Source organism: Chiloscyllium punctatum, chromosome 1 (assembly GCF_047496795.1).
Source record: "Chiloscyllium punctatum isolate Juve2018m chromosome 1, sChiPun1.3, whole genome shotgun sequence".
Classification (NCBI taxonomy): domain Eukaryota; kingdom Metazoa; phylum Chordata; class Chondrichthyes; order Orectolobiformes; family Hemiscylliidae; genus Chiloscyllium; species Chiloscyllium punctatum.
In genome coordinates this window covers 180,885,661-180,911,667 of record NC_092739.1, presented here as the reverse complement: position 1 = coordinate 180,911,667, position 26,007 = coordinate 180,885,661, and the positions used below count along the sequence as shown (strand labels likewise).

The 26,007-nt window shown below is 42.3% G+C and overlaps 1 protein-coding gene across 1 annotated transcript in view; it reads right to left on the bottom strand.

Moving 5' to 3' along the window:
• Nucleotides 1-6,948: 6,948 nt before the first annotated feature.
• Nucleotides 6,949-26,007, bottom strand: part of LOC140480925 (matrix metalloproteinase-21-like) — a 42,193-nt gene continuing 23,134 nt past the window's right edge. Inside the window, exon 7 of the mRNA XM_072576517.1 lies at nucleotides 6,949-9,927. Within this exon, the coding sequence (XP_072432618.1) occupies nucleotides 9,622-9,927 (306 nt within the window). The 3' untranslated portion in view covers nucleotides 6,949-9,621. The remainder of the gene's footprint in view (nucleotides 9,928-26,007) is intronic.

Below are 26,007 nucleotides of genomic sequence, written 5' to 3'. Positions count from 1 at the left end.
AGCACCTGAGACCCGGGTTCAATTCACGCCTCAGGCAACTGACTGTGTGGAGTTTGCACATTCTCCCCGTGTCTGCGTGGGCTTCCTCCGGGTGCTCCGGTTTCCTCCCACAGTCCAAAGATGTGCAGGTTAGGGTGAATTGGCCATGCTCATAGTGTTAGGTGAAGGGGTAAGTGTAGAGGAATGCGTCTGGGTGGGTTGCTGCTCGGTGGGTTGGTGTGGACTTGTTGGGCCGAAGGGCCTGTTTCCACACTGTAAGTAATCTAATCTAATATATAAAAGAGACCTAAGGGGCAACGTTTTCACGCAGAGGGTGGTACGTGTATGGAATGAGCTGCCAGAGGATGTGGTGGAGGCTGGTACAATTGTAACATTTAAGAGGCATTTGGATGGGTATATGAATAGGAAGGGTTTGGAGGGATATGGGCTGGGTGCTGGCAGGTGGGACTAGATTGGGTTGGGATATCTGGTCGGCATGGACGGGTTGGACTGAAGGGTCTTTTTCTGTGCTGTACATCTCTATGACCCACGAGTTGAAGACACTGGTGTTGGACTGGGGTGTACAAAGTTAAAAATTACACAACACCAGGTTATAGTCCAACAGGTTTAATTGGAAGCAGTGCTCCGAAAGCTAGTGCTTCCAAATAAACCTGTTGGACTTTAACCTGGTGTTGTGTGATTTTTATCTATGACTCACAGCCCTCTGTAGGAGGAAATCCCCCCTCATTGCAGTTTTAAACTGGTGTCAGGACAATGGTGCAGCTGTTGGGAGTTTAGTGAGAGGGTCGAATATGCAAAGGTCCCTGAACCTTGCTTAGCTCAGCTACAGACCAGACAGCAAGGCTGTAAGAGAGTGAAAGTATTGTCTGGTGTCTGAGCTGTCACCTTACTGCCTGCGGTTCTCTCTTGAATATTTTTCTGTCTGTCCCATTGGGCACATATTAGTCTGTGAAGTTACCGTGAGTATACCATGCAGTGTGGCTGAACCAGTTTCTAACCCTAACCCTAACCCTATCGCAGGATGTTGTGTGGGATGGAGAACTTTAGCTATGAAGAGAGGTTGGACAATCTTACATTATTTTCTTTGGAATAGAGAAGGCTGAGAGAGAGGACCTGATTGTGGTGTATCTGATGAGAGACATGGACAGGGTGGATAGAAAACAGTCCTATTTGAAGGGTCAGTATAAGCGGGACATAATTTTAAGTTGAAAGGCAGGAGGTTTTGAGGAGATTTGGAACCAGATGGAGTTGGCACAGGTTTGGTGGACCAGATGGCCCTCCTGTGTTTTAAAATGTGCTGAACTAACACAATATAATTTTATATTTGTTAACCGGTCACACATCTGTTTTGTGCAAAGGAGAAATGTGTAAAATCAAGGGAACTGAAGGTATTCTTTATTAGCCTTTGCCTGTCTTGCTGATGAAATGGTAGGCTTGTCACCACCACAGATATAATAAACTGTGTAACACTTCCTCTGCGGAACTCATAAACAGACTTTTCTTTCTGCCGACAGTAAATGGGCGAGTTCCTATTTTCATACATCCTGGTATACAGTGTATCCTGTGGAAATATACTCTTCTGCGCAATTCCACTCAGGAAAAGAGATATGACATATTTTTTTCCTTTTGCGAACAAAACACAGAGCTCCTTTTAACCCTGTGAATGCTTTTATTACAACCAAGGAGATGACCAGAGGAATTGGGAGCAAAATTGGAATTTTGCAGTAGGTTCTCCACGCTGTATCCTGTGTTGAGATATTTTGTCTGAGGTGCAGCACGCTGTGTTGGTGGGCTGCAGAGTGGAGGGAATGAATTTTCAACTGTAGTTGCTAGCTCAACAACAACGTGCCCGTTAATAGCAGAGAGGACAATTTCATGGAGCCTTTTACAGTTTTGAAGAACACAATTGTGGCAACTGAAGCAGAGGTGGGAAGGGAGGGATAGAATGTGGGATTTAAAATAGGCCATTTGACACCCTCTCTCCCACCAAGTCTATCCTGATATTCCGAATTTCATATTCTGACATCACCCCACATGAAAAGGCTATCAATCTTGGATTTAAAATTAACATTTGAAGTGACATCAACTGCTGTTTGAGGAAGACCAGGTTGAATTCTTTCCTAATTCACCTTGTAAAAAGGCAATGCTGTTTAGATTTCTGGCCAGCAGAAATAGTTTCTGCCTATCTTGCATGTTCATCATAACATTGAAAACTTGGATCAAATCACACATTTTAAGTTCCAGGGAATACATGTGCAAAGTAACAAAAAAACTGAATGAAGCCTCATTCACCTTTTAAGGGTGTTAACCATTGCTGAAATACTGAACTGGTCTCGTCATATAAAAACTGTGGCTGTTGCATCAGGCCAAAGGCTGGGAATTCTGAGATAAGTAACTTGCCTCCTGACACTCAACGCGTGTTCACTGTCTATGAGGCACAAGTCTGGAGTGTGATAGGAGTCTCTACACTTGCCTGGATGAGTGCAGCTCTAGCACACTCTGGAAGCTCAACATCATCCAGGATAAAGCAGCCTGCATTAATGGAACCCCATCTACCACCTTCCAAATTCACTTTCTCCATCATAGTGGCAGTTGTGCGCTGTGTACAAGATACACCAACAGTAACTCATCAAGACTTCTTTGGTAGCACTTTCTAAACCTCTGACCTTGTCACCCAAAAGATAAAGGCAACAGAGGGTTGGAAATGCCACGACCTAAAAGTTCCCCTCCAAGTCACCTGCCATCCTGACTTGAAACAATATAACATTCCTTGGGGCTTGTTTGTTGCTGGGTCAGTATCCTGGAACCCCCTTCCTAATAATGGTGCGGCTGTCTGTTCCATCTAGAAGACAGCTCACCACCACTTTACCAAAGGCAGTTCAGGATGGACAGCAAATGTTGGCCTTGGCGGTGATGTCAAAGCCTGTGATTAATTTAAAAAAAAGCTCCCTGCAAGGTCTATATATCTTTCCCAATAAAGGATGGGAGAGACTTAGTGTTGAGTAAGGTTTTTAAACATCTGTGAAGTTGGAAACTTAGCAGGCAACTGCTTGAATAGGAGCGTTCATAGGAAGCAAGTCAATAGTGCAGCAGTGATAGGAGTCAGAAACAAAGAGTATCTGTGAGGTTTGATCTCTGGGCTGGGGACTTCAGGCCAGTAAAAATAAAAAGATTGAAAAGTCCAGGTTGAGAAATTTGGTCGGTTCTATTGAGCAGCAAATGGATAGTAGAGAGGATAGGGTTAATAGGAGACTTTTGTTTTGAGCAAGACTACATAGTTTTTGATCATTTGAGACTGAGAGAGAGTTGAATTGCAAAATCGCCCAAGTGAGTTGCCAGAATGTCAAATATCATGGTGATGAAGGCATGGGCTAAGATTTTAGCTTTGGGAGGAAATGGAATTAATGTGGTTTACATTACTGAGATGGGAGGAAGTGATCTTGGTCAATGTGGTAATGGAGGTGGAAACCAAAAGGAATGAGGTTTGGTTTGCTCAGTTAAATTGTACCTTTTTGAGGTTTTACTGATATGTGGGCAGTTCGAGAGGATATAGATATCTGATACAATGAAGAGATTGTGTATAAACAGTGAAGAGAAGGGGGCAAATCATGGAAACTTGGATGAATTGATGTGAAACATGAGCTCATGAGCGTAAGAGTCAGGAGCAAGAGTAAGTCATTTGTTCTCTTGAGCCTGCTTCACCATTCAATAAGATCATGGCCCATCTGATTGTGGGCTCAATAAGATCATGGCCCATCTGATTGTGGGCTCACTTCCATTTTCCTTGACTCTCTTGTCTATCAAACATTTACTTAACTTAGACTTTAATAAATGTAAAAATCCAGTTTCAGGTATCTTTCAGGAAAAATAATTCTACATCTGATAGCCCTTGGAGAGAAAAAAAACACAAAAGAGGGATGGCTAAGATCTGTTTCACAGGAGGACTCATCCTGTGGGTTTCCACATATCTTATGTTTCATCAACATTACCTCCCATACTTCTAAAGTCCAATGACCTTTCCAAACATTTCTCATAAGATAAGCCTTTATCCCTGGAATGAGTTGAGTGTATCTTTTTGAATGACTTTGAAAGCAATTCAGTCTGTTTTCAAATGGGACAAATGTACAAAACTGTACATAGTACTCCAGCCATGGTCTCTCCTGTACCTTGTACAGCTGTGGTAAAACTTTCCCTTTTTTTCATATTCCATTTTCTTGAGAGAAATGATAACATTCTCAATGCCTTCACAGTCACTTGCTGCACCTGCATACAAGCTTCTTGTGATTCATGTACCAGGACTCTTAGCTCCCTCTGTATGACTGGGTTCTGCAGTCTTTCTCCATGGAAATTATATACTGCTTTTCTATTCTTCCTGTCAAAATCAACAAGTTTGCATTTCCGCATGTCAGTTTTTTTGTCCATTCACTTCACCTCTTTGCACACTCTACCTCCTCTTGATAACTTAGTTTCCTACCTATCTTACTGTTATTAGTGAACTTAGTTCCTGTACATTCAGTCCTCTTAACCAACCCATTGATATTGATTGTAAATTGTTGAGAAGCCAGCACTGATCCCTGTGCTACCCTACTAGATACTCCTTATCAAACCAAAAAGGTCTAATCTATCTCTAGGTTTTGCTTCCTATTTGCTAACCAATACTTTATCTATGCTAATTTATCCTCTACACCATGTGCTCTTTTCTTGTGCAGCAGGATTTGATGTGGCACGTTATTAATCATAGAATCCCTGTGGAAGCAGGCCATTCAGCCCACACTGACCCTCTGAAGGATATCCCACTCAGACCCACCTATCCCTACAACTCTGCATTTCCCACGGCTGACCCACCTCGCTTGGAGAAAGTGGGGACTGCAGATGCTGGAGAATCCGAGTCGAAAAGTGTGACACTCGAAAAGCACAGCAGGTCAGGCAGCATCTGAAGAGCAGGAGAGTCGATGTTTCGGACATAAGCCCTTCATCAGAATGTGACGAAGGGCTTATGTCTGAAACATCGACACTCCTGCTCTTCAGATGCTGCCTGACCTGTTGTGCTTTACCAGTGCCACACCTTTAGACTCTTAACTCACCTAGTTTGCACATCCCTGGATACTATGGGCAATTTAGCCTGGCAGTCCACCTAACCTGCATATCTTTGGAATGGAGGAAACTCCTGCAGACGTGGGAAGAATGTGATACTCTGTATATGACTTGGAGGTGCCGGTGTTTGAATAGGTTGGACAAAGTTTAAAAAATCACTCAACTGCAGGTTATAGTCCAACCCGTTTGGCAGAGAATTCGACAGACACATCAGTCTCTGGTGTTGTATGATTTTTAACTTCATACTCTATATAGACAGTCACCCTGGGCTGGAATCAAACCTCCATCCCTGACACTGTGAGGCAACAGTGCTAACCACTTTGCCACCAAATGCCTTTTGAAAATCCAATTACATTGTATCTATCTGTTCCGTTTTATCCACTTTTGTGAAAAAATCTAAGAGATTAGTTAAACATGATTTACCATTCACAAAGCCACATTGACTCTGCTGATCGCATTGAGATTTTCTAGGAAGCTTACTATAGAACTTCGAAATCGACGTTTCGGGCAAAAGCCCTTTATTCCTGATGAAGGGCTTTTGCCTGAAACATCGATTTTGAAGCTCCTCGGATACTGCCTGAACTGCTGTGCTCTTCCAGCACCACTAATCCAGAATCTGGTTTCCAGCATCTGCAGTCATTGTTTTTACCAATTGATGCCATAATCCTGGAGTGCTCTCAGTGTATGGGACTCATTAATAGGTTGAGGGGACTTGCCCATCTGAATCTGCAATTCCTCGGGGAATTCCCCTTGGAGTCGGGTTGTGTTGAGCCCGTGTTCTGACAATATCAGAAAGGCCACAGTGATGGTCAGACTGAGCTGCACAGCGACTGTGGGTCCCCAGGGGAGTCTGGACAACACTCCCACCTGCTGGCACTCACTCTTACTACAACCTGGTGGGCGAGGATGTGGGATGGAGAGTGGTTGTAAGAAACTGCAGTACCAGCCCTGCATTCCCCACTCCCTAGGGCCCCACTCCCCAGGGCCCCTCTCCCTTTTCCCCACACCCCAGGGCCCACTCCCATGAGTCCCCACTCCCCAGGGCCTCTCTCACCTTTCCCCACACCCCAGGGCCCTACTCCCAATGGCCCCACTCCCCTTTCCCCACTCCCCAGGGCCCCATTCCCCAGGGCCCCACTCCCCTTTCCCCACTCCCTAGGGCCCCACTCCCCTTTCCCCACTCCCCAGTCCCCACTCCCCAGGGCCCCATTCCCCATTCCCTAGGGCCCCACTCCCCTTTCCCCACTCCCCTTTCCCCACTCCCCAGGGCCCCACTCCCCACTCCCCAGTCCCCACTCCCCAGGGCCCCACTCCCCTTTCCCCATTCCCCAGGGCCCCACTCCCCTTTCCCCACTCCCCAGTCCCCACTCCCCAGGGCCCCACTCCCCTTTCCCCATTCCCCAGGGCCCCATTCCCCATTCCCCAGGGCCCCACTCCCCAGTCCCCACTCCCCAGGGCCCCACTCCCCTTTCCCCATGCCCCAGGTCCCCATTCCCCATTCCCGTAGGCCCCACTCCCAATGGCCCCACACCCCAGGGCCCACTCCCCAGGGCCCCACTCCCCAGGGCCCCACTCCCCAGGGCCCCACTCCCCTCTCCCCACTTCCCAGGGCCCCACTCCCCACTCTCCTTTCCCCACTCCCCTTTCCCCACTCCCCAGGGCCCCACTCCCCAGTCCCCAATCCCCACTTCCCAGGGCCCCACTCCCCAGTCCCCACTCTCCTTTCCCCACTCCCCTTTCCCCACTCCCCAGGGCCCCATTCCCCAGTCCCCAATCCCCACTCCCCAGGGCCCCACTCCCCTTTCCCCATTCCCCAGGGCCCCACTCCCCAGGGCCCTACCCACACTATTCCGGTTCAGTCTGTATACAGGGGAGGTAACGTACCTCGAGACATGACAGTGAGAGGTGGCCGGAGGGTGAGGGTGTGACATTGTGACAGTATCACCGTGAGGCCCGGGCTCCAAACCCACCAAGACATTCGGTCTAATTCAAATACAATCAGTATGGTGGGAATTAAAACCTGTGGCTGGGAGGTAGTGAACGGGGATGTTCAGATTGGTGTTGTTGGTCCTTAATGCCCTCAAGAGAAATCAGGCACTCGTTTCCAGGGCAATTAGGGACTGGTCGTGCCCAGTGATGCCCACGTCCCATGGGAGACTAAAGGTTGGCGGGTGGGTGTGGAAGAGCAGGTGAAAAACGTATGGTTCCAGAATGAGCCGCTGCAGTGAGAGCTGGCGATGTCAGTGAGAGGCCGGATCAGGAAGGTCTCCGTTTTATTGTACTCAAACCCCGACCCACCAAATCATAACGATTGCTCAACATTTCTCTGTAAAAAAAAAAGCCTTTGGCAGCAGGAACGGTACACGTACAGACAGCATTGTGGAGGGCCTGAGGAGGAATACCAACAGGAAGAGGCCATTCAGCCCCTCGATCCTGCTCTGCCAGTCAATGAGGGCACTTTCACTTATGGCCCTATCCCTGTTTCCTTCGATGTTTTCAATGTGTAGATACTGTTCGATGGTTGAGTCCCTGCAGCTCCTTGGCCAACAGAGATTTACTCGCCTCTGAGGGAAGGAATCCCTCCCTCTCTCAGTCCGAGACAGCCTGGCCCTGATTCTCTGTCTTCCTGAACCACGAACCCCACTCTCCAAACGCCCTGGGGGATCTCTCCTTCCTGAATCTTGGACAGTAATCCTGTACGATCCAATAACATCACCTCTCCCGTTCAGACTCCCAGTTTCATTACTCACAGGACAATCCCTCCCTATCCCCAGGAATCTGTAAAATGCGAAACTTTGGATCAACTGACTGAAGGAATTGGATCTCACACGGGACTGTTTATCAGACATGATCCCATTGGATAAATTCAAGAGGAGCTCTCCTGCGTGTTTGCTCTGTCTGTCTCACCCTCTCTCACTGTCCGGAGTCTCAGTCAATCACCATTTCAAATTCAACACTGTGCACTGGGGTATCTGTTAGATACAGGGTAAAGCTCCCTCTACACTGTCCCCATCAAACGCTCCCAGGACAGGGACAGCACGGGGTTAGAGACAGGGTAAAGCTCCCTCTACACTGTCCCCCCCCATCAAACACTCCCAGGATAGGGACAGCACGGGGTTAGATACAGAGTAAAGCTCCCTCTACACTGTCCCCATCAAATACTCCCAGGATAGGGACAGCACGGGGTTAGATACAGAGTAAAGCTCCCTCTACACTGTCCCCATCAAATACTCCCAGGACAGGGACAGCACGGGGTTAATACAGAGTAAAGCTCCCTCTACATTGTCCCCATCAAACACTCCCAGGACAGGGACAGCACGGGGTTAATACAGAGTAAAGCTCCCTCTACACCGTCCCCATCAAATACTCCCAGGATAGGGACAGCACGGGGTTAGATACAGAGTAAAGCTCCCTCTACACTGTCCCCATCAAACACTCCCAGGACAGGGACAGCACGGGGTTAATACAGAGTAAAGCTCACTCTACACTGTCCCCATCAAACACTCCCAGGACAGGGACAGCACTGGGTTAGATATAGAGTAAAGATCCCTCTACACTGTCCCCATCAAATACTCCCAGGACAGGGACAGCATGGGGTTAGATACAGAGTAAAGCTCCCTCTACACTGTCTCCATCAAACACTCCCAGGACAGGGACAGCACGGCGTTAGATACAGAGTAAAGCTCCCTCTACACTGTCCCCATCAAACACTCCCAGGACAGGGGCAGCACAGGGTTAGATACAGAGTAAAGCTCCCTCTACACTGTCCCCATCAAACACTCCCAGGACAGGGACAGCACGGCGTTAGATACAGGGTAAAGCTCCCTCTACACTGTTCCCATCAAACAATTCCAGGACAGGGACAGCACGGGGTTAGATACAGAGTAAAGCTCCCTCTACACTGTCCCCATCAAACACTCCCAGGACAGGGGCAGCACAGGGTTAGATACAGAGTAAAGCTCCCTCTACACTGTCCCCATCAAACACTCCCAGGACAGGGACAGCACGGCGTTAGATACAGGGTAAAGCTCCCTCTACACTGTTCCCATCAAACAATTCCAGGACAGGGACAGCACGGGGTTAGATACAGTGTAAAGCTCCTACACTGTCCCCATCAAACACTCCCCGGACAGGGACAGCACGGGGTTAGATACAGAGTAAAGCTCCCTCTACACTGTCCCCATCAAACACAGAGTCACAGTATATTTGATGGGGTTGACTAATTGTGGGGAACAGTGATGTGGTGACAGATGGTTGATGAACCTTTAGCAGTTGGTCCCCGATCTCAGTGCAGGACGTATCTTGGTGAGTGTTGATGGCTTTGTGAGAGACGATCAGATTCTGTCACCAGGAGGGGTTCGGGCCCGGTATTGGACAGTGCCGATCAGCTGGGCACCACCAAACAGGAACAGAGGGCAGGGGTGGAAGGTCCACGGTTACCGGGCACTGCTGTCTGAGGGTGGTGTACATCAATCTGCATTGTCGCTGTCACAGTGAGGGGAGTTGGTGAGGTGGGTGTTCACTCGGTTACTGATGCCCGGGGCTTGTAGAGCCATCCACCTCACAGATATCATACCAGTGCCCTGAAACACGGCCCTGGGGCAGGAGGCCATTGAGTGGCAGAGAGCCATTCACCTCACGGTCTCGCTCATTCACCACCTTCCAGTACACAGTGTCCTTGAAGACAAACACAGAGGCGTGTGTGTACGAGTAATAAACCGCATCCAGGTTCCCCAGGGGGTGGTTACCCTTGACAACAGGAGGGAAGACGTCCACAATCCTCTTGGGGTACCCGGGGACGGTGCTGTTCAGATCCACACTGAACGCAGTCACCTGCAGGGGGCGGTGCAAGACACACCATCAGAGCGACTGCAGCAGCATCACAATGTCTCACCCACACACACCGCAACACAACAACACAGACCCCAACACAGACCAACACACACCCCAACACACACCCCAACACAGACCAACACACACCCCAACACAGACCAACACACACTGCAACACAACAACACAGACCCCAACACAGACCAACACACACCCCAACACATACCCCAACACAGACCAACACACACCCCAACACAGACCAACACACACCGCAACACAACAACACAGACCCCAACACAGACCAACACACACCCCAACACATACCCCAACACAGACCAACACACACCCCAACACAGACCAACACACACCCCAACACAGACCAACACACACCGCAACACAACAACACAGACCCCAACACAGACCAACACACACCCCAACACAGACCAACACACACCACAACACAACAACACAGACCCCAACACAGACCAACACACACCCCAACACACACCCCAACACAGACCAACACACACCCCAACACAGACCAACACACACCGCAACACAACAACACAGACCCCAACACAGACCAACACACACCCCAACACACACCCCAACACAGACCAACACACACCCCAACACAGACCAACAAACACCGCAACACAACAACACAGACCCCAACACAGACCAACACACACCCCAACACACACCCCAACACAGACCAACACACACCCCAACACAGACCAACACACACCGCAACACAACAACACAGCCCATCATAGACCAACACACACCCCAACACAGACCAACACACACCACAACACAGACCAACACACACCGCAACACAACAACACAGACCCCAACACAGACCAACACACACCTCAACACAGACCAACACACACCCCAACACAGACCAACACACACCACAACACAACAACACAGACCCCAACACAGACCAACACACACCCCAACACAGACCAACACACATCACAACACAACAACACAGACCCCAACACAGACCAACACACACCCCAACACAGACCAACACACACCACAACACAACAACACAGACCCCAACACAGACCCCAACACAGACCAACACACACCCCAACACAGACCAACACACACCACAACACAACAACACAGACCCCAACACAGACCAACACACAGCCCAACAACACACCCCAACACAGACCAACACACACCCCAACAGACCAACACACACCACAACACAACAACACACACCCCAAAACAGACCAACACACACCCCAACACAGACCAACACATACCCCAACACAGACCAACACACACCGCAACACAACAACACACCCCAACACACACCCCAACACAGACCCCAACACAGACCCCAACACAGACCAACACAACAACACACCCCAACACAGACCAACACACACCGCAACACAACAACACACCCCAACACACAGACCAACACACACCCCAACACAGACCCCAACACAGACCAACACACCCCAACACAGACCCCAACACAGACCAACACACGCCAACACAGACCCCAACACAGACTCCAACACAAACCAACACACCCCAACACACACCCCAACACAGACCAACCCGCCCCAACACAGACCAACATGCCCCAACACAGGCCCCAACACGCCCCAACACAGACCCCAACACAGACCAACACACCCCAACATAGACCAACATGCCACAACACAGACCCCAACACAGACCAACACGCCCCAGCACAGACCCCAACACGCCCCAACACAGACCAACACACACCCCAACACAGACCAATACACACCCCAACACAGACCAACATGCCCCAACACAGACCAACACACACCCCAACACAGACCCCAACACAGACCAATACACCCCAACACAGAAGAACATGCCCCAACACAGACCCCAACACAGACCAACACGCCCCAGCACAGACCAACACACACCCCAACATGGACCAACACACACCCCAACACAGACCAACATGCCTCAACACAGACCAACACACACCCCAACACAGACCAACACAGACCCCAACACATACCAACACACCCCAACACAAACCAACATGCCCCAACACAGACCAACACACACCCCAACACAGACTAACATGCCCCAACACATACCAACACACCCCAACACAAATGAACACGCCCCAACACAGACCAACACACACCCCAACACAGACCAACATACCCCAACACAGACCCCAACACAGACCAACACGCACCAACACACATCTCAACACAGACCAACATGTCCCAACACAAACCCCAACACCGACCAACATGCCCCAACACAGACCCCAACACAGACCAACACACATCCCACAATGGTGTTTCGTATTGGGGATATATTAATGTGAGATTTTGGGGAATTATTTTTGTGTGGTATTGGGGATATATTGGTGTGTGGTATTGGGGATATATTAATGTGTGTGATTGGGGATATATTTGTGTGTGGTATTGGGGGCATATTAGTGTGTGGTATTAGGGGTATATTGGTGTGTGGTATTGGGGATATATTGGTGTGTGGTATTGGGGATATATTAATGTGTGTTATGGGGATATATTGGTGTGTGGTACTGGGGATATATTAATGTGTTTTATGGGGATGTATTGGTGTGTGGTATTGGGTATATATTAATATGTGTTATCGGGATATATTGGTGTGTGGTATTGGGGATATATTAATGTGTGTTATTGGGGATATATTAATGTGTTATTGCCGATATATTAATCTGTGTGATTAGGGATATATTGGTGTGTGGTATTGGGGATATATTCATGTGTGATTTTGGGGATTTATTGGTGTGTGGTATTGGGGATATATTGATGTGTGGTATTGGAAAAATATAAATGTATGGTATTGGATATATAAATGTGTGGTACTGGGCATATATTGGTGTTTGGTATTGGGGATATATTGGTGTGTGGTATAGGGCATATATTAATGTGTGTGTTTGGGGATATATTGGTCTGTAGTATTGGGGATATATTAATGTGTGGTATTGGGGATATATTAATGTGTGTGATTAGGGATATATTGGTGTGTGGTATTGGGGGTATATTGGTGTGTGGTATTAGGGGTATATTGGTGTGTGGAATTGGGGATATATTGGTCTGTAGTATTGGGGATATATTAATATGTGGTATTGGGGATATATTAATGTGTGTGATTAGGTATATATTGGTGTGTGGTATTGGGGGTATATTGGTGTGTGGTATTAGGGGTATATTGGTGTGTGGTATTGGGGATATATTGGTGTGTATTACTGGGGACATATTAATGTGTGTTATCGGGATATATTGGTGTGTATTATTGGAGATATATTAATGTGTTTTATGGGGATATATTGGTGTGTGGTATTGGGTATATATTAATGTGTGGTATTGGGATATATTGGTGTGTGGTATTGGGGATATGTTAATGTGTTTTTGGGGATATTTTAATGTGTTGTATTGTGGATATATTAATGTGTGTGTTGGGGTATATATTAATGTGTGTTATTGGGGATACATTAATGTGTGGTATTGGGGATATATTAATGTGTGTTTTTGGGGACATATTAGTATGCGGTATTGGGGATATATTGGTGTGTGGTACTGGGGATATATTAATGTGAGTGATTGGGGATATATTGTTGTGGGGTATTGGGGATATATTAATGTGTGTTATGGGGATATATTGGAGTGTGGTACTGGGGATATATTAATGTGAGTGATTGGGGATATGTTGGTGTGGGGTATTGGGGATATATTAATGTGTGTTATGGGGATATATTGGAGTGTGATATTGGGAATATATTGGTGTGTGGTATTGGGGATTTATTGGTGTGTGGTATAGGGGATATATTCATGTGAGAGATTGGGGATATATTGGTGTGGGGTATTGGGGATATATTATGTGTGTTATGGGGATATATTGGTGTGTCGTATTGGTAAATTAATGTGTGGTCTTGGGCGTATATTGGTGTGTCGTATTGGGGATATATTGGTGTGTGGTATTGGGCGTATATTGGTGTGTCGTATTGGGGATATATTGGTGTGTGGTACTGGGGATATATTAATGTGAGTGATTGGGGATATATTGTTGTGGGGTATTGGGGATATATTAATGTGTGTTATGGGGATATATTGGAGTGTGGTACTGGGGATATATTAATGTGAGTGATTGGGGATATGTTGGTGTGGGGTATTGGGGATATATTAATGTGTGTTATGGGGATATATTGGAGTGTGATATTGGGAATATATTGGTGTGTGGTATTGGGGATTTATTGGTGTGTGGTATAGGGGATATATTCATGTGAGAGATTGGGGATATATTGGTGTGGGGTATTGGGGATATATTATGTGTGTTATGGGGATATATTGGTGTGTCGTATTGGTAAATTAATGTGTGGTCTTGGGCGTATATTGGTGTGTCGTATTGGGGATATATTGGTGTGTGGTATTGGGGATATATTAATGTGTGTTATGGGGATATATTGGTGTGTGGTATTGGGGATATATTAATGTGTGTTATGGGGATATATTGGTACGTGGTATTGGGGATATATAAATGTATGGTATTGGGGATAAATTAATGTGTGTTATGGGGACATATTGGTGTGTGGTATTGGCGATATATTATGTGTGTTATGGGGATATATTGGTGTGTGGTATTGGTGATGTATTAATGTGTGGTATTGGGCGTATATTGGTGTGTCGTATTGGGGATATATTGGTGTGTGGTATTGGGGATATATTAATGTGTGTTATGGGGATATATTGGTGTGTGGTATTGGGGATATCTTAATGTGTGGTATTCGGGATATATTAATGTGTTATTGGGCATATATTAATTTGTGTGATTGGGGATATATTGGTGTGTGGGATTGAGGATATATTAATGTGTGTTATTGGGGATATATTAATGTGTGGTATTGGGGATATATTAATGTGTGTTCTGGGGACATTTTTGTGTGTGGTTTTGGGGATACATTAATGTGTGTTTTTGGGGATATATTAATGTGTGGTATTCAGGATATATTAATGTGTTATTGGGCATATATTAATGTGTGTGATTGGAGATATATTGGTGTGTGGTATTGGGGACATATTAATGCGTGATTTTGGGGATTTATTTGTGTGTGGTATTGGGGATATATTGGTGCCTGGTATTGGGACTATATTAATGTGTGTTATGGGGATAGATTGGTGTGGCGTATTGGGGATATATTAATATGTGATTTTGGGGATTTAATGGTGTGTGGTATTGGGGACATATTGGTGTATGGTATTGGGGATATATTAACGTGTGATTTTGGGGATCTATTTTTGTGTGGTATTGGGGATATATTGGTGTGTGGTGTTGGGGATATACTAATGTGTGTGATTGGGGATATATTGGTGTGTGGTATTGGGGGCATATTGGTGTTTGGTATTAGGGGTATATTGATGTGTGGTATTGGGGGTATATTGATGTGTGGTATTGGGGATATATTAATGTGAGTGATTGGGGATATATTGGTGTGGGGAATTGGGGCTATATTAATGTGTATTCTAGGGAAATATTGGTGTGTGGTAATGGGGATATATTAATGTGTGGTGTTGGGGATATATTAATGTGTTTTATCGGGATATATTGGTGTGTGGTACTGGGGATATACTAATGTGTTTTACGGCGATATATTGGTGTATGGTATTGGGTATATATTAATGTATGGTATTTGGGATATATTAATGAGTGATTTTGGGGATATATTAGTATGTGGTATGAGGGATATATTAATGTGTGTTATGGGGATATATTGGTGTGTGGTATTGTGAATATATTGGTGTGTGGTATTGGGGATGTATTGGTGTGTGGCATTGCGGATATATTAATGTATGTTATTGGGCATATATAAATGTGTGTTATGAGGATCTATTGGTGTGTGGTATTGGGGATATATTGGTGTGTGGTATTGGGGATATATTAATGTATGTTATTGGGGATATATTAATCTGTGGTATTGGGGGTATATTGGTGTGTGGTATTGGGGATATAATGGTGTGTGGTATTGGGGATATATTGGCGTGAGGTATTGGGGATATATTAATATGTGTCATTGGGGATATATTAATGTGTGTTATGGGGATGTATTGGTGTGTGGCATTGGGGATATATTAATGTGTGTTATTGGGGATATATTAGTATGTGAAATTGGGGATATATTAATGTGTGTTATGGGGATATATCGGTGCGTGGTATTGGGGATATATTGGTGTGTGGTATTGGGGATATATTAATTTATGGTATTGGAGATATATTAATGTGTGTTATGGGGATATATTGGTGTGTGATATCGGGGATCTATTAATGTGTGTTATTGGGATATATTGGTGTGTGGTATTGGGGATATATTGGTGTGTGGCATTGGGGATATATTAATGTATGTTATTGGGGATATATTAATCTGTGGTATTGGGGGTATATTGGTGTGTGGTATTGGGGATATAATGGTGTGTGGTATTGGGGATATATTGGCGTGAGGTATTGGGGATATATTAATATGTGTCATTGGGGATATATTAATGTGTGTTATGGGGATGTATTGGTGTGTGGCATTGGGGATATATTAATGTGTGTTATTGGGGATATATTAGTATGTGAAATTGGGGATATATTAATGTGTGTTATGGGGATATATCGGTGCGTGGTATTGGGGATATATTGGTGTGTGGTATTGGGGATATATTAATTTATGGTATTGGAGATATATTAATGTGTGTTATGGGGATATATTGGTGTGTGATATCAGGGATCTATTAATGTGTGTTATTGGGATATATTGGTGTGTGGTTTTGGGAATATATTAATGAATGGCATTGGGGAAATATTAATGTATGGTATTAGAGATATATTAATGTGATATCGGGGATCTATTAATGTGTGTTATGGGGATATATTGATGTGTGGTTTTGGGAATATATTAATGAATGGCATTGGGGAAATTTTAATGTGTGGTATTAGAGATGTATTAACGTGTTATTGGGGATATATTAATGTGTGTGATTGTGGATATTTTGGTGTGTGGTATTGGGGATATATTAATGTGTGTTATGGGGAAATATTGGTGTGTGGTATTGGGGATATATTAATGTGTGTTATGGGGAAATATTGGTGTGTGATATTGGTAAATTAATGTGTGGTATTGGGCGTATATTAATGTGTGATTTTGGGAATTTATTGGTTTATGGTATTGGGGATATATTGGTGTGTGGTATTGGGGATATATTAATGTGTGGTATTGGGATATATTAGTACGTGATATTGGGGATATATTAATGTGTGTTATGGGGATATATTGGTGTGTGGTATTGTGTATATCGTAATTTATGGTATTGGGGATATATTAATGTGTGTTATGGGGATGTATTGGTGTGTGGTTTTGGGGATATATTAATGAATGGTATTGCGGATAAATTAATGTGTGGTATTAGGGATATATGAATGTGTTATTGGGGATATATTAATGTGTGTGATTGGGGATATTTTGGTGTATGGTATTGGGGATATACTAATGTGTGTTATGGGGATGTATTGGGGATATATTAATGTGTGATTTTGGGGATTTATTGGTGTGTGGTATTGGGAGATTATTAATGAGTGGTATTGGGTATATATTGGTGTGTGGACGTAGGGATATATTAATGTGTGGTATTGGGGATATATTGATGTGTGGTATTGGGGATATATTGGTGTTTGGTATTGGGGATATATTGGTGTGTGGTATAGGGGATATATTCTTGTGTTGTTGGTGATAGATTAATGTTTGTGATTGGGGATATATTGGTCTGTAGTATTGGGGATATATGAATGTGTGTGAGTGGGGATATATTGGTCTGTAGTATTGGGGTTATATGAATGTGTGTGAGTGGGGATGTATTGGTCTGTAGTATTGGATATATACTTATGTGTGTGATTGGGGATATATTGGTGTGTGGTATTGGGGATATATTGGTATGTAGTATTGGGGGTATATTGGTGTGTGGTATTTGGGATATATTGGTGTGTGGTATTGGGGATATATTAATAAGTGTTATGGGGAAATATTGGTGTGTGGTATTGGGGATATATTAATGTGTATTATGGGGATATATTGCTGTGTGGTATTGGGGATATATTAATATGTGGTGTTGGGGATTTATTGGTGTGTGGTATTGGGGATATATTGATGTGTATTATAGGGGATAATTAATGTGTGGTATTGGGGATATATTAATGTGCGTGATTAGGGATATATTAGTGTGTGGTATTGGGGGTACATTGGTGTGTGGTATTCGGGGTATATTGGTGTGTGGTATTGGGGACATATTGGTGTGTGGTATAATGGGTATATTGGTGTGTGGTATTGGGGACATATTGGTGTGTGGTATTGGGGATATATTAATGTGTGTGATTGGGGATATATTGGTGTGTGGTATTGGGGGTATATTGGTATGTAGTATTGGGGGTATATTGGTGTGTGGTATTGGGGATATATTGGAGTGTATTATTGGGGATATATTAATGTGTGGTATTGGGATATATTGGTGTGTGGTATTGGGGATATGTTAATGTGTTTTTGGGGATATTTTAATGTGTTGTATTGTGGATATATTAATGTGTGTTTTGCGGTATATATTAATGTGTGTTATTGGGGATATATTAGTATGCGGTATTGGGGATATATTGGTGTGTGGTACTGGGGATATATTAATGTGAGTGATTGGGGATATATTGGTGTGGAGTATTGGGGATATATTAATGTGTGTTATGGGGATATATTGGTGTGTGGTATTGTGAATATATTGGTGTGTGGTATTGGGGATGTATTGGTGTGTGGCATTGCGGATATATTAATGTATGTTATTGGGCATATATAAATGTGTGTAATGGGGATATATTGGTGTGTGGTATTGGGGATATATTAATGTATGTTATTGGGGATATATTAATGTGTGTAATGGGGGTATATTGGTGTGTGGTGTTGGGGGTATATTGGTGTGTGGTATTGGGGATATATTAATGTGTGTTATGGGGATATATTGGTGTGAGGTTTTGGGGGTATATTGGTGTGTGGTATTGGGGATATATTAATATGTGTCTTTGGGGATATATTAATGTGTGATATAGGGGATATATTAATGTGTGTTATGGGGATGTATTGGTGTGTGGCATTGGGGATATATTAATGTGTGTTATTGGGGATATATTAGTATGTGAAATTGGGGATATATTAATATGTGTTATGGGGATATATTGGTGTGTGGTTTTGGGAATATATTAATGAATGGCATTGGGGAAATATTAATGTGTGGTATTAGAGATATATTAACGTGTTATTGGGGATATATTAATGTGTGTGATTGTGGATATTTTGGTGTGTGGTATTGGGGATATATTAATGTGTGTTATGGGGAAATATTGGTGTGTGGTATTGGGGATATATTAATGTGTGTTATGGGGAAATATTGGTGTGTGATATTGGTAAATTAATGTGTGGTATTGGGTGTATATTAATGTGTGATTTTGGGGATTTATTGGTTTATGGTATTGGGGATATATTGGTGTGTGGTATTGGGGATATATTAATGTGTGGTATTGGGATATATTAGTACGTGATATTGGGGATATATTAATGTGTGTTATGGGGATATATTGGTGTGTGGTATTGTGGATATATTGGTGTGTGGTATTGTGTATATCTTAATTTATGGTATTGGGGATATATTAATGTGTGTTATGGGGATGTTTTGGGGTGTGGTTTTGGGGATATATTAATGAATGGTATTGCGGATAAATTAATGTGTGGTATTAGGGATATATGAATGTGTTATTGGGGATATATTAATGTGTGTGATTGGGGATATTTTGGTGTATGGTATTGGGGATATATTAATGTGTGTTATGGGGATGTATTGGGGATATATTAATGTGTGATTTTGGGGATTTATTGGTGTGTGGTATTGGGAGTATATTAATGAGCGGTATTGGGTATATATTGGTGTGTGGACGTGGGGATATATTAATGTGTGGTATTGGGGATATATTGATGTGTGGTATTGGGGATATATTAATTTTTTGTATTGGAAATATATAAATGTGTGGTATTGTGGATATATTGGTGTTTGGTATTGGGGATATATTGGTGTGTGGTATAGGGGATATATTCTTGTGTTGTTGGTGATAGATTAATGTTTGTGAGTGGGGATATATTGGTCTGTAGTATTGGATATATACTTATGTGTGTGATTCGGGATATATTGGTGTGTGGTATTGGGGATATATTAATGTGTATTATGGGGATATATTGCTGTGTGGTATTGGGGATAAATTAATATGTGGAGTTGGGGATTTATTGGTGTGTGGTATTGGGGATATATTGGTGTGTATTATAGGGGATAATTAATGTGTGGTATTGGGGATATATTAATGTGCGTGATTAGGGATATATTAGTGTGTGGTATTGGGGGTATATTGGTGTGTGGTATTCGGGGTATATTGGTGTGTGGTATTGGGGACATATTGGTGTGTGGTATTGGGGATATATTAATGTGTGTGATTGGGGATATATTGGTGTGTGGTATTGGGGGTATATTGGTATGTAGTATTGGGGGTATATTGGTGTGTAGTATTGGGGATATATTAATATGTGGTATTGGGGATTTATTGGTGTGTGGTATTGGGATATATTGGTGGTGGTATAGGGGATATATTAATGTGTAGTATTGGGGATATATTAATGTGTGTGATTAGGGATATATTGGTGTGTGGTATTGGGGGTATATTGGTGTGTGGTATTAGGGGTATATTGGTGTGTGGTATTGGGGATATATTAATATGTGTTATTGGGGAATTATTGGTGTGTGGTATTGGGGATATATTGGTGTGTGGTATAGGGGATATATTAATGTGTAGTATTGGGGATATATTAATGTGTGTGATTAGGGATATATTGGTGTGTGGTATTGGGGTTATATTGGTGTGTGGTATTAGGGGTATATTGGTGTGTGGTATTGGGGACATATTAGTGTGTGGTATTGTGGATATATTAATGTGTGTGATTGGGGATATATTGGTGTGTGGTATTGGGGGTATATTGGTATGTAGTATTGGGGGTATATTGGTGTGTGGTATTGGGGATATATTGGTGTGTATTACTGGGGATATATTAATGTGTGGTATTGGAATATATTGGTGTGTAGTATTGGGGATATGTTAATGTGTTTTTGGGGATATTTTAATGTGTTGTATTGTGGATATATTAATGTGTGTTTTGCGGTATATATTAATGTGTGCTATTGGGGATACATTAATGTGTGGTATTGGGGATATATTAATGTGTGTTTTTGGGGATATATTAGTATGCGGTATTGGGGATATATTGGTGTGTGGTACTGGGGATATATTAATGTGAGTGATTGGGGATATATTGGTGTGGGGTATTGTGGATATATTATTGTGTGTTATGGGGATATATTGGTGTGTGGTATTGTGAATATATTGGTGTGTGGTATTGGGGATGTATTGGTGTGTGGCATTGCGGATATATTAATGTATGTTATTGGGCATATATAAATGTGTGTAATGGGGATATATTGGTGTGTGGCATTGGGGGTATATTGGTGTGTGGTATTGGGTTATATTAATGTGTGGTATTGGGGATATATTAGTATGTGGTATTGGGGATATATTAATGTGTGTTATGGGGATATATTGGTGTGAGGTTTTGGGGGTATATTGGTGTGTGGTACTGGGGATATATTGGCGTGAGGTATTGGGGATATATTAATATGTGTCATTGGGGATATATTAATGTGTGATATAGGGGATATATTAATGTGTGTTATGGGGATGTATTGGTGTTTGGCATTGGGGATATATTAATGTGTGTTATTGGGGATATATTAGTATGTGAAATTGGGGATATATTAATGTGTGTTTTGGGGATATATTGGTGTGTGGCATTGGGGATATATTAATGTGTGTTATTGGGGATATATTAGTATGTGAAATTGGGGATATATTAATATGTGTTATGGGGATATATTGGTGTGTGGTATTGGGGATATATTGGTGTGTGGTATTGGGGATAAATTAATTTATGGTATTGGGGATATATTAATGTGTATTATGGGGATATATTGGTGAGTGATATCGGGGATCTATTAATGTGTGTTATTGGGATATATTGGTGTGTGGTTTTGGGAATATATTAATGAATGGCATTGGGGAAATATTAATGTGTGGTATTAGGGATATATGAATGTGTTATTGGGGATATATTAATGTGTGTGATTGGGGATATTTTGGTGTATGGTATTGGGGATATATTAATGTGTGTTATGGGGAAATATTGGTGTGAGATATTGGTAAATTAATGTGTGGTATTGGGCGTATATTTATGTGTGATTTTGGGGATTTATTGGTTTATGGTATTAGGGATATATTGGTGTGTGGTATTGGGGATATATTAATGTGTGGTATTGGGATATATTAGTAAGTGATATTGGGGATATATTAATGTGTGTTATGGGGATATATTGATGTGTGGTATTGGGGATATATTAGTGTGTGGTATTGTGTATATCTTAATTTATGGCATTGGGGATATATTAATGTGTGTTCTGGGGACATATTGGTGTGTGGTTTTGGGGATATATTAATGTGTGTTTTTGGGGATATATTAATGTGTGTTATTGGGGATATATTAATGTGTGGTATTCGGGATGTATTAATGTGTTATTGGGCATATATTAATGTGTGTGATTGGGGATATATTGGCGTGTGGTATTGGGGATATATTAATGCGTGATTTTGGGGATTTATTTGTGTGTGGTATTGGGGATATATTGGTGCGTGGTATTGGGAATATATTAATGTGTGTTATGGGGATATATTGGTGTGTCGTATTGGAGATATATTAATGTGTGATTTTGGGGATTTAATGGTGTGTGGTATTGGGGACATATTGGTGTATGGTATTGGGGATATATTAACGTGTGATTTTGGGGATTTATTTTTGTGTGGTATTGAGGATATATTGGTGTGTGGTATTGGGGCTATATTACTGTGTGTTATAGGGAAATATTGGTGTGTGGTAATGGGGATATATTAATGTGTGGTGTTGGGGATATATTAATGTGTTTTATGGGGATATATTGGAGTGTGGTACTGGGGATATACTAATTTGTTTTATGGGGATATATTGGTGTATGGTATTGGGTATATATTAATGTATGGTATTTGGGATATATTAATGAGTGATTTTGGGGATATATTAGTATGTGGTATGAGGGATATATTAATGTGTGTTATGGGGATATATTGGTGTGTGGTATTGTGAATATATTGGTGTGTGGTATTGGGGATATATTGGTGTGTGGCATTGCGGATATATTAATGTATGTTATTGGGGATATATTAATGTGTGTTATGAGGATCTATTGGTGTGTCGTATTGGGGCTCTATTAATGTGTGATTTGGGGGATTTAATGGTGTGTGGTATTGGGGACTTATTGGTGTATGGTATTGGGGATATATTAATGTGTGTTATGGGGAAATATTGGTGTGAGATATTGGTAAATTAATGTGTGGTATTGGGCGTATATTTATGTGTGATTTTGGGGATTTATTGGTTTATGGTATTAGGGATATATTGGTGTGTGGTATTGGGGATATATTAATGTGTGGTATTGGGATATATTAGTAAGTGATATTGGGGATATATTAATGTGTGTAATGGGGATATATTGATGTGTGGTATTGGGGATATATTAGTGTGTGGTATTGTGTATATCTTAATTTATGGCATTGGGGATATATTAATGTGTGTTCTGGGGACATATTGGTGTGTGGTTTTGGGGATATATTAATGTGTGTTTTTGGGGATATATTAATGTGTGTTATTGGGGATATATTAATGTGTGGTATTCGGGATGTATTAATGTGTTATTGGGCATATATTAATGTTGTGATTGGGGATATATTGGCGTGTGGTATTGGGGATATATTAATGCGTGATTTTGGGGATTTATTTGTGTGTGGTATTGGGGATATATTGGTGTGTCGTATTGGAGATATATTAATGTGTGATTTTGGGGATTTAATGGTGTGTGGTATTGGGGACATATTGGTGTATGGTATTGGGGATATATTAACGTGTGATTTTGGGGATTTATTTTTGTGTGGTATTGAGGATATATTGGTGTGTGGTATTGGGGCTATATTACTGTGTGTTATAGGGAAATATTGGTGTGTGGTAATGGGGATATATTAATGTGTGGTGTTGGGGATATATTAATGTGTTTTATGGGGATATATTGGAGTGTGGTACTGGGGATATACTAATGTGTTTTATGGGGATATATTGGTGTATGGTATTGGGTATATATTAATGTATGGTATTTGGGATATATTAATGAGTGATTTTGGGGATATATTAGTATGTGGTATGAGGGATATATTAATGTGTGTTATGGGGATATATTGGTGTGTGGTATTGTGAATATATTGGTGTGTGGTATTGGGGATATATTGGTGTGTGGCATTGCGGATATATTAATGTATGTTATTGGGGATATATTAATGTGTGTTATGAGGATCTATTGGTGTGTCGTATTGGGGCTCTATTAATGTGTGATTTGGGGGATTTAATGGTGTGTGGTATTGGGGACTTATTGGTGTATGGTATTGGGGATATATTAATGTGTGATTTTGGGGATTTATTTTTGTGTGGTATTGGGGATATATTGGTGTGTTGTATTGGGGATATACTAATGTGTGTGATTGGGGATATATTGGTGTGTGGTATTGGGGGCATATTGGTGTTTGGTATTAGGGGTATATTGATGTGTGGTATTGGGTGTATATTGGTGTGTGGTATTGGGGATATATTAATGTGAGTGATTGGGGATATATTGGTGTGGGGAATTGGGGCCATATTAATGTGTGTTATAGGGAAATATTGGTGTGTGGTACTGGGGATATACTAATGTGTTTTATGGGGATGTATTGGTGTATGGTATTGGGTATATATTAATGTGTGGTATTGGGATATATTGGTGTGTGGTATTGGGGATATGTTAATGTGTTTTCGGGGATATTTTAATGTGTTGTATTGTGGATATATTAATGTGTGTTTTGCGGTATATATTAATGTGTGTTATTGGGTATACATTAATGTGTGGTATTGGGGATATATTAATGTGTGTTTTTGGGGATATATTAGTATGCGGTATTGGGGATATATTGGTGTGTGGTACTGGGGATATATTAATGTGAGTGATTGGGGATATATTGGTGTGGGGTATTGGGGATGTATTGGTGTGTGGCATTGCGGATATATTAATGTATAGTATTGGGGATATATTAATGTGTGTAATGGGGATGTATTGGTGTGTGGTATTGGGGGTATATTAATGTGTGGTATTGGGGATATATTCATGTGTGTTTTTGGGGATGTATCAGTATGTGGTATTGGGGATATATTAATCTTTGTTATGGGCATACATTGGTGTGTGGTATTGGGGATATATTAATGTTTGTTATGGGGATATATTGGTGTGTGGTATTGGGGATATGTTAATGTGTGGTATTGGGGATATATTAATGTGTGTTATGGGGATATATTGGTGTGTGGTTTTGGCGATATATTAATGAATGGTATTGAGAATATATTAATGTGTGGTATTAGGGATATATTAATGTGTTATTGGAGATATATTAATGTGTGTGATTGGGGATATTTTGGTGTGTGGTATTGGGGATATATTAATGTGTGGTATTGGGTATATATTAATGTTGTGTATTGGGGATATATTAATGTGTGTTTTTGGGGACATATTAATGTTTGGTATTGGGGATATATTGGTGTGTGGTATTGGGGATATATTAATGTGTGGTATGGGGATATATTAATGTGTGTGATTGGGGATATATTGGTGTGTGGTATTGGGGGTATATTGGTGTGTGATATTTCGGGTATATTGGTGTGTGGTATTGGGGGTATATTGGTGTGTGGTATTGGGGATATATTAATGTGTGGTATGGGGATATATTAATGTGTGTAATGGGGGTATATTGGTG